General features: G+C 42.9%; 1 protein-coding gene across 1 annotated transcript; it reads right to left on the reverse strand.

The window, feature by feature from the left end:
- Positions 1–654: 654 nt before the first annotated feature.
- On the reverse strand, positions 655–6,458 carry nefma (neurofilament, medium polypeptide a). Its single transcript, XM_021590834.2, has 3 exons — positions 5,301–6,458; positions 4,106–4,230; positions 655–3,044 (listed from the first exon to the last, which is right to left on the reverse strand). Exons 1-3 carry the CDS (start codon positions 6,330–6,332, stop codon positions 1,457–1,459), a joined length of 2,745 nt encoding a protein of 914 aa, XP_021446509.2. The 5' UTR covers positions 6,333–6,458; the 3' UTR covers positions 655–1,456.
- Positions 6,459–10,533: the final 4,075 nt, after the last annotated feature.

The raw sequence follows: 10,533 nt of genomic DNA on the forward strand, positions 1-10,533 counted from the left end.
TTGTCGAGAAATGTATGTATATATATATTTTTTTTAATCTTTCTCACTTTTTATTATTTTATTTATGTACAGTATGTAAAGCACTGAAGTGCAATTTTCTTTGTTTCAGAAATGTGCTTTGCAAATAAAGTTTGATTTGATAAATCAACTCTAATCAAGTGCTATTTGCATGTGATGGCATAGGATTGCATTGTTCATATTATTGTTGGTGGCCTATTCTTAGATGGCATGCACGTATTACCTACCGATTGTGACTTTAAATATCTGTAGAGGACAGCCTGTGGATGTTTATGTGGCTTTGTATATATTCTAGGCTGCAAAAGATAATGAAGGATGCAATCTCATCCCCATGAAAGCAGATGAGGAAGTTGAATATTGTGTGCATATTGTGGTGAGAAACCTACTGTATATACAAAAGTGAACGTACAGGACAGAAGAATTGCACAAAGCAGGGGTGTCAAACTCATTCCACTGAGGGCCGAGTGTCTGCAGGTTTTTGTTTTTTCCTTTAAATCAAGACGTAGACAAGCAGATGAGGGGAGTTCCTTAGTGACCTTAATTCATTAATCAAGTACAAGGGTGGAGCGAAAACCCGCAGACACTCAGCCGTCCGTGGAATGAGTTTGATGTGTCATAAAGGAACAAGAGACCATATTTTGTATTTCAGTACGACATTTATTGAGCAAATGCTGCTGGGAAATCATTCATGATGAGTAAAGACATGGGATTGCAAACTGTAGCACCTCATGTATGTTCGGTATTTAAATTCAAGTCCATCCTATGCATACAATAATGTATGTGTGCGCATTTACAGATTTATTTTCAATTGCACTCGTAAACATAATAGACACGGATACAAAGCATGTTTAAGGCTAGGAGTTTCTTCAAGGTTATTTATGCGTTAATTGCTTTGGGTTCTGTATGTTCATGATCATGAGTTCATTGCACCATCGTCATTCTCTTTCTTCACTGTATTGTATTGTAGTCGATTGTATTTTTTTGGCTCAATTGGTATCGTCACATAATAAGTAAGCTTACTTCTGAAGTGGACCCTCCCACCTGGGCCCCCCAAAAAACGTCATTTGAATGAAGATACATTTCTATCACTCTCCCATCCATCCATACATACATACATGTTAGAGAGGGGACTCCCTCCCTGAGCTAGCATGCAGACGCCCCCACCCGTGAGCCCTCCTGTGAACTGCAGATAGAAAGAAAGAGAATTAATCATCTGTCCCATTCCCAAATTTTCCTGACCACATCTGCAGAAAAGCTCATTTATAGCTTCACTCAACATGCATTTTAGAAATTTTAGCTTAGTCACATCATATGGCTTCTCTCTTTGCTTTTCTGTATGTTTGAGAGTGGTTATCTTTATTACATCGCTCTAGCTGTATGATTGCTTGTCGTCGTGTCCTCCTCCCTGACCCTCCTGGGTGGATTGGTTGGAGCGCAGTCACTCGGTTTCGGTCACCACCTTGACGGACTTGGAAGAGTGTTTCTCCATCGTCTTGCTGGACACCATCTTCTCCTGAATCATATCCTCAGTCTCCTTCACAGTCTCGGTGACAGTGACTGATTTAATGACATGCTTGGCTCCATCCTCTCCAGTGGTGATGGTCTCCACCGTTTTGGTGATGACCACCTTCTGGCTGGGGTCATCTTTCTGGCTGAGGTCATCTTTCTGGTTGGGGTCATCTTTGGTGGGGCTCTCGTCCACTCCATTTGAGATCACATCCGTCTCCTCTTTCTTCCCATCGTCCTTTTTGTCCTCTGGGGCACCCTTCTCCACTTCTCCGCTCAAAGCTGCATCTTTCTTTTCTACCTTCTCTTCCTCTGAATCACCCTTTTTGTCTACTTTCTCTTCTGCAGCCTTGGGGGCCTCTGACTTGGGAGCTTCTGGTTTGGGAGCCTCATCCTTAGGGGACTCTGCTTTAGGGGATCCTAATTTGGGGGATTCAGATTTGGGGGACCCTGCAGGTTTGGGTGATTCAGATTTGGGGGAACCAGTAGGTTTGGGGGATTCAGATTTGGGGGATCCTGCAGGTTTGGGGGTTTCAGATTTGGGGGAGCCAGGTTTTGGGGATTCAGATTTAGGGGAACCAGCTTTGGGGGATTCATGTTTGGGGGATCCAGCTTTTGGTGACTCAGACTTAGGGGACCCAGCCTTAGGGGATTCAGCTTTCAGGGAGTCTGGCTTGGAGACCTTTGGGGCCTCAGATTTCTGGACCTCAGCTTTTGGGACCTCACTCTTGGGGGCATCTGTTTTGGGAGACTCTGTCTTGGCTACATCTGCCTCATCTGTTTTGTCATCTTTCTCATCCTTTCCTTTCTTATCTTTCTCATCCGTCTCATCTCCATCTTTGGATCCTTTGTCACTACTTGCAACTTCCTCTTTATCACCACCCTCTTCTTCTCCCTCTCCCTCTGCTGTCTCTTCTTCTCCTCCACTTCCTTCCTTCTCTCCAGCCTTCTCTTTGTCAGGAGAGACCTTTGATTCTGGGGCTGTCTCCTCTCCCTCTTCCCTTCCTTCTCCCTCATCACCACCTTCTGCATCATCTCCCTTCTCACCCTCACCTTCTTTCTCACCCTCTTCTTCTTTTTCTCCCTCCTCAGCACCCTCTCCTCCATCTTCTTCTTCATCGCCACCGTTTTTGTCCTCCTCTTCCTCCTCAGCAGGGGCACTGGAGCTCATTTGGGATTCAGTGGAGGCTACAACCTCTTCTGAGTCACCCTCTCCCTCTCCCTCTTCTCCATGTCCCACTGCTTCTTCTCCTTCCTCTTCTCCCTTATCCTCTCCTTCCTCTTCTCTGTCATCTGTTGCCTCTGCCTCCAGTGCGGCAGACAGCTCCTGGGCAATCTCTTCCAGGGCCTCGTCCATTTCAGACTTCTCATCCTCCACCCTGGTCTCCTCAATGATCTCCTCTACAAACTTGTGCTGGACCTTCAGTTTGGGAGGCCCAGACTTGGACTTCTTAGAGGAGGTGACAGCTTGGCGGTAAGGGAAAGTGCTAAAGTGGGTCTCCTCACCTTCTAGGAGTTTCCTGCAAAAACAATAGAAAATTAGATATAGTATAGTGTAGGCTTAATATAAAAGTTAGGGTTGATATATACTGAAAAAATATATAAATGCATCATGCAACAATTTCAAAGATTTTACAGTTCATATAAGGAAATCAGTCAATTTAAATAAATGAATTATGCCCTAATCTATGGATTTCACTTGACTGGGCAGGGGTGCAGCCATCGGTGGGTCTGAGAGGGCAAAGGCCCACCCGCTTGGCAGCTGGGACCACCCACAAAAGGGCTTTATTACAGACAGAAATACTCTTCAGCACCACCAAACCACCCCACCACCCCTCAGACGATCACGCAGATGAAGAAATTGGATGTGGAGGTCCTGGGCTGGCGTGGTTACACGTGGTCTGCGGTTGTAAGGCCGTTTCGACGTACTGCCAAATTCTCTAAAGCGACGTTGGAGGCAGCTCATGATAGAGAAATGAACATATCTGGCATCAGCTCTGGTGGACATTCCTGCAGTCATCATACCATTTGCATGCTCCCTCAAACCTTGAGACATCTGTGGCATTGTGTTTTGTGATAAAACTGCACCTTTTCAAGTGGCCTTTTATTGTCACCAGCACAAGGTGCACCTATTTAATGATCACGCTGTTTATTCAGCTTCTTGATATGCCACACCTGTCAGGTGGATGGAATATGTTGGCAAAGGAGAAATGCTCACTAACAAATGTAAACAAATGTATCTACAACATTTTTGAGAAATAAGCTTTTTGTTCATGTGGAACATTTCTGGGATTTATTGTTTCAGCTCATGAAACATGGGACCCACACTTTAAATGTTGCCTTTATATATATATAAAATATATGTATAAATGTAAAAAAAATGTGTAAAAAAAAGTATATATATATATATATATATATATATATATATATATATACTTTTTTTTTACACATTTTTTTTTACACTTGATGAAATACAATCTTTTTCCTTAATGTGTACAATTTTTGTTTCCTCCTGTTTCCTTTTTAAATATTTGTTTTGACCAATGATAGGCCTAATTAGCACACTACCGTCGCACTGTACCTGTATGCAGCAATCTCGATGTCAAGAGCCATCTTGACATTGAGCAGGTCCTGGTACTCGCGCAGATGACGCGCCATCTCCCACTTCGTGCCCTTGAGCTCATTATCCAGCTGGTGGATGGTCTCCTGCAGAAAACAAGACCAAGAGACATCAGCTGGTTAGGAGCTGTTATTACCTAGGCCTATGTGGAACTCTGAAAAAATACTTGATTATCTATTTTTTGGTGCAGGGAGGATATGTCTCCAAAAGGACAGAACCCTCTGGAAGTAATATGAAAACTGAAAATATAGATATATACAATTTTGTATTTTGTTCCTAGTAATTGCGCTTTATCAACCAGCACATTTAAACGTGTGTAAATTTACAACACATTAAAGCACTGTGAGATTTCATTACACTATCGTTGCAATAACAATTGAAAGTGTGAAGTCACCCTGTCTCCTTGTAAAAGGGCAAATCAATTGATATGTTGGAGACCGTTCTGCGCAAAAGGTTAGGCTATTATTGTTCTGTGAAATAATTTATTCTGACGCAGTGTACACTGTTTCAAGGGCAGCCTCTTCACACTTGTTCAACAGTCGAAAATCTGTGTGGGGTGAGGCAAGGACACAGCCAATGAACGCATCGACCTGCGTCTCTGACTCGGCAAAAAAAAAAAAAAAACGTTTGCTGCATTATGTCTCCCCTTAATTAAGAACCATATAATGTCCTGACTTTCACCAATTGTCGCAGCGTATAAGTAGCCTAATGCTTCAACAAGGATGGGCGATGTAAAAGCTGTGCCCATAAGATGTCAGCATTGTGCCATTTATCTTAAAGCAAATGCGCAGACACCACCATTGCGCAGAGCTTATATGCCTAGATAAAACACATCTATCTATATTAACACAATATAGATTATAATATGTATACGTTTCATTCTCAAAGTAGGGAACTCTCCTTATAGGTAGACCTATATTAAAAATAAGAATAAAAACCTCAAAGGAATCGTGATAATATCCTCACACGACTCTGGCACAATTTGATAGCCTATATCATAAACGAAACACATCTGATAATATTATTTAGCCAACTCTCTCCACTACATTGCTTCTCTACTTACACAGAGAATACAACTTTATAGAACACTTCACCATTAAGCCTGTGGCTGTGGGTTTCTGTATGAAAACAATGCCAACAGCGGGTCTCATCATACCTGCAGGCTGGACAGGTCGTTGTTGTGTCGGTCCTCGATGTCATTCAGCTGCCTTTCCAGTGACTCCCTGGTTCCCCGGACCGATTCTAATTCCACGGTCTTGGACTGGAGCTGGCGGCGGTAGTCTGCAATCTCATCACGGGCGGACTTTATTGCATCTTTGTTTTGTTCCGCAGCATCAGTGAGCTTGGAATAGCGGCACATGAACCAGTCCTCTACCTGCTGCAGGTTCTGGTTGGAGTGGCCCTCGAGCTGGGTGCGGATCTCCCGGAGCGCCTCGGTGATGTCCGTCTTCTGGAAGTCTTTCCTCTCCATGGTCACCTGCGACGCCTGCACCTGGGCAAACAGCTCGCTCACCTCTTCCTCGTGGTTGTTACGGATAAAGGCAATCTCATCCTGCAGTGACTGGACTTTCTTCTCCAACTCCGACTTCACTAACTCAGAGTCGTTCATATCTTTTTTTAGCGCCCGGATGATGCCTTCCGTCTCATCCCTGATGCGAGCTTCCTCATCGAAGCGGTCCCTAATTCTCTGGATGTCCTCCTCGATGTGGTCTGTGTCGAGCTGGATCTGCGCCTTATCGTGGTGGATCTGCTCCAGCATGGAGCGCAGCTCCTGGAGCTCCTGGTCGTATAAATCGCCTAGCTGGGACTGCGACACCTGCTTCTGCCTCAGCGCCTGGATCTCCTCCTCAATCTGGCTGTTCTGCTGCTCCAGATAGTGCACCTTATCGATGTAACCGGCAAAGCGGTCGTTTAACCCCTGGAGCTGCTCTTTCTCATTGGAACGCTTGTAGTCTCCGTTAGTTTGACTGAAATCAACGCTGTCGGCGGAGCTGAGGAGTGTGGAGCTGTACGCTCTGGCTACAGGCATATTGACGCTCCTCTTGTAGGGCTTGTTAGGGCTTGACCGGGACCAGGACTGAGAGCGGAACCCGCTGGAGGGGGTGCCGGAGGAGCGGCCGTAGCTTGTCCTACTATCCATGCTTCTCCTGAATGGACTCCCTACGGTGTCCACCGGGTGGTAACTCATCCGGCCAGACAAGGGGGTGCGTGTGCAAATGGAAGGGAAGGTGTGCGAGGTGGAGTATTGGGGTGGGTGCGTGTGTGTGTTTGTGCAGGTGCGGGGTGGATGGCGCTCACAGCATTCTTAGCCTCACCGGCTGTCCTTTATATACCGCGCAATCTCTAAAAAGGCAAGTAGGAGCTGTTTTTACTGGCTCGTTGATCTAAGGGGAGGGCCATGTCTCAACCAACCCCTCAGACCTTTCAAGAAACACCACGTGGAAGTGTGAGGGTTCGTGGGTGGCGGTTTGAAAGGCAGAGGAATAATCACACAGGGGGAGGGGGGGGGGGGGGGGGGATTATCATTAGGATGATTCCAGGACTGGAATCATTCATTCGAAACCATGCAGATGCTGAGTCATTCATTAGGATAGCCTATGCGTTCAGGTATTTATCCGTTGTCGCTTGTCACCGAGTGAATATATAACTTTCTCGCAATATTGAACATTGGTGTGAGAAAGGAAATTATACATACATCTCTGCATTTGCTCATTCGAACAACCAATGTGCAGCATTTCTATGCATGAAGATGTGACTTATGGAGGAGTTCAATTTCCCATGTTAATTCTTATGTTCCCTATTGTTAGTCAGCAAAAAAGGTTACACCAGAAATGATCAATTTACCAATGTAATTCAGAACGAGACCAATATCAGCACCTTGGAAAGAGACAGTCCGCCAGACGCGAGTCACTAGTTTAGCGCTAGCAGCACCCTGGGCAGCGACTTAAAGCAGCAAAACACAATTCCCGTATTTATAAAACGGGAAAAAGTGTTCATACATTTTCTTTCAACTCGAAAGTATTGTAGAATGGTCGATCCTTAAATTAATTGAATGAGTATTTAATCTTTGCCAACGAACATGTATAAAGCCGACCCTAATTTGTTAGTATTGATGTTATGTGTTTGTGCTAAATCTTCAATATAGGTGATCGATTACTTCTTGACATCAAATCTCCCGATGACAGAGGGATTACCATCAGTGACATACCGATGACGTATAAACGGAGACCACCATAAGGGCATAAGGGTTCAATCAACAAGGCTACATCATGCATGAATCATCTGTGAGCACTTGCTAGTTTCAGGAAATTATGAAGCATGAAGTTCACCTTGGACAAATTTGCTCTCTTGTGCTCTTTTTGAGACATTTCTAATCAAATCATTTCTGTAGTGATGAAAATGCATCCAGACTGTACACTGTAAAAATCGAAAGTCTCAAAACACCATGATTGTGTAATGAAACCATGAAAAGTAGTGTGCCTAAACTGAGATCTGGTGTTTGGAGGGTGTTTGACTGTAAACGCAATGTAAGTGTTTTAATAGACAGCATGTGTTTTAAAACAGAAATCAAGTCCTCTGAAACACTCACAGTGGTTCTTCAACCTGAATATTGGCGTTTTGAAGAGAGTCTTGTGAAAACACTTTTTGGCGTTTCAGTGTGTCAAAACACAAAAACTGTTTCTCATACAATCAATGGTTTAGAAATGCAAATGGTTTATAGCCTAAATACTTGATTGATGGTAAGGGCCTATAGATAATATTTTTTTGTGGAATTCCATTTTTATTTGTTCAATGCTTTATCTAGACAGATTAGAAACGGTGTAAAACGGTGCATTTCAATGGCATTTTACCAGCTCAACCAGGTAGCCACACTGTAAGAAATGATTCTGGGGTGAATGTAAATTGACCAAAAAAAAACAAAAACAACATACACTTAATAAAAAGGAATTCAAGTCTTGCAGTGCCCTTGGCTAGTGGTAACACATCCGGCTTAGACATGTCACCCCTCTCCCCACCGAAGACCGGGGTTAAATTCCCTGCTCCAACCCTTCCATCTGTTTCTCCCACCTATCTGTATCCCCGCTGTCTTTTCAGAACTGTCTCAATAAAGTGTCAAAATAAACCCAAAATATATATATTTTAAATGTACGCAAGTCCTTTCTTTCATTGATTTGTTCATTTCGTTTTACGTAAACCTAATATGTTGATTCAAATGTAAATATATTTCATGAAGATAACCAAAGAGAAAGAACATTTAGTGATTGAACTCACTGGAAGTCTTTTGTTTAATCATCTTGACACAATGACTCTGTTTTTAGAGGATTGTGGATCATTCAAAAAATGTTGTATGCACAAAAGAACGAAAATGATATTTCTATATTAGTATTAAGCTTGTTGAGCCATGAGGTGCAATGGATCATGATGAATGGATATCAAAACTGTCAGGCAAAGTTAAGTTCAATGAGGACAGCACCCATTCCCACATTCATGATTGTCAATGGAAGAGTCAAATGCAGAATCCTCAATACTTGCAGTTAAACCTCAAGTTACTGATGGTGGTTTGAACACTGCTTGAAAATGCCTGCCGAAACGATGACCAAATGACCAAATACACAAGGTTAAACATTAAGACACCAGAAAAACGGATCTTATTCTGCGCTAGACAGTAAATCAAAGCCTCATAATGGTGTTTAGAAGCTTTAGAGAGATGAAACGGCACCAAAAGAGAAGGGATCTCATTCTGCACAATTTATTTATTTAACCTTTATTTAACTAGGCTAAACAGGACTCGAAACACCAAAAATAGTGGGGTCTTTTCGCAGTCCCAAAATCCAGAACAAATTCAAGAAAGCATACTGTATCATACTGTAGAGCCCTTATTCCACGGAAATTCAATTTCATATTGCTCAAATAAACAGCAAACCTGGTTTAAAAAAAAACAGATAAAGCAACACCTCTCCCCTATTTGACCTAGAGAGTGTATGTGCGTATGCATGATATGTAGGCTACGTGTGCCTTTAAAAAAAAATGATGTCCTTGAGCTGTTTTTGTCTATTGGTGTTCTGCATTATGTCATTCTATATTAGGTTTCATATTTTGTGTGGACCCCAGGAAGAGTAGCTGCTGCTTTTACAACAGCTAATGGGGATCCTAATAAAACACCAAATACCAAACCTTTTCTGTTAGTGCTCCCAATCCCTGGCAAGGTGTTACACAACACTTGATAAAGTGGTGTTACAACACACCATGTAATGTTTCAAAACATTTCAGGATGATGTGTTTCACTACTCCAGCAAAGGTTAAGGTTTCGTCTCCTTCAAGTTGTTGGCAGCTCATATGCCACTAGTTTGAGTGTTGTTACAAAGCACCTCATTTTAAACGATGTAACATTGTTTCCATAATATAATGTCTCCCCCGTGGCTCAGAATCTTATCTGGCCATCTGAATGGGTGCTCCCTGCACAGTAACACTCATGAGTATGGGTGGCTCAGCCTGACAGATTGGTGACTACTGCCTATATCTGGTGGTCCTGGAGATGATTTTCAATCATCTGCAAGGTTTCAGACAGAGCTAGTTTCCTTTGGGAGATAAGATGTCTGGTGGATTCTGGAGCAGACTGCCACAGATGCATAATACAACCCAGAAACGATTATTTACGATCTTTGACTAGTCATGCAAGGTAGCTGGCATACTTTAACTCACTCATTTTGTTAACCCACCAAAGTTCTGTAATTATTTTTAGCCCACCCATGAGCTGTGGTTTTATATCACTTCTGCAGCCTCAGAAGGACTGTAACTCCATCTGTCTAACTCTAACAATGATGGGAAACACCAACTGCTCTGTACTCACAATTTAAAGAGGGCTAATCTCTTCCTAGCATCATTTTTTCTTCTTCTCTGAGAGCTTAACGAATTGGAAGAAAAGTACTTTTGTGAATAGAGTCATTACACGTTTGAATTTTCAGCATGTTAACGTTAGACCCTGCCCCCATTGGATTTGACATTGAATCTGAGCATAATGAGAAGCAATTGGACTGCACTTAGAGTCCTGAATATGAGTACAATCAGTATACCATATCATCTAGCAGTTTCTCTTCAGGACAATATTTCACTTTGATTAATATGCTTTCGCTAAGAGATACAGAATATAATGCATACGTTAGTCTTTGGGTTGTGGCTGAGATCCCATGGGACGGAGAGGCTGCTATCTCCTCCCTGCATTGAGATGTTTTCTCTAAGGAGTGAAGCCGCAGTGTTGTTTGCCAGATCTGATTGGCTGCAGTCTGCTGTCATTCTTATTGATCCCCCATCAATCCTGCTCTAATCCTTTCAGAGGTAACAGAGGTCACTGCAAACCCTGTATCTGCAACTGCTGCAGCTAATGCAAC

The sequence above is a fragment of the Oncorhynchus mykiss genome, chromosome Y (genome assembly GCF_013265735.2).
Source record: "Oncorhynchus mykiss isolate Arlee chromosome Y, USDA_OmykA_1.1, whole genome shotgun sequence".
Taxonomy (NCBI): Eukaryota; Metazoa; Chordata; class Actinopteri; order Salmoniformes; family Salmonidae; genus Oncorhynchus; species Oncorhynchus mykiss.

What these genes read in the sequence shown, in the direction of transcription:
- nefma (XM_021590834.2), bottom strand. Translation starts at nt 6,332, where the DNA reads ATGAGTTACCACCCGGTGGACACCGTAGGGAGTCCATTCAGGAGAAGC. An exon ending in ACGACCTGTCCAGCCTGCAG is followed by an intron (nt 4,231 to 5,300) that starts GTATGATGAGAC and finishes TGTTTTCTGCAG; the next exon opens with GAGACCATCCACCAGCTGGA. An exon ending in ATCGAGATTGCTGCATACAG is followed by an intron (nt 3,045 to 4,105) that starts GTACAGTGCGAC and finishes TTGTTTTTGCAG; the next exon opens with GAAACTCCTAGAAGGTGAGG.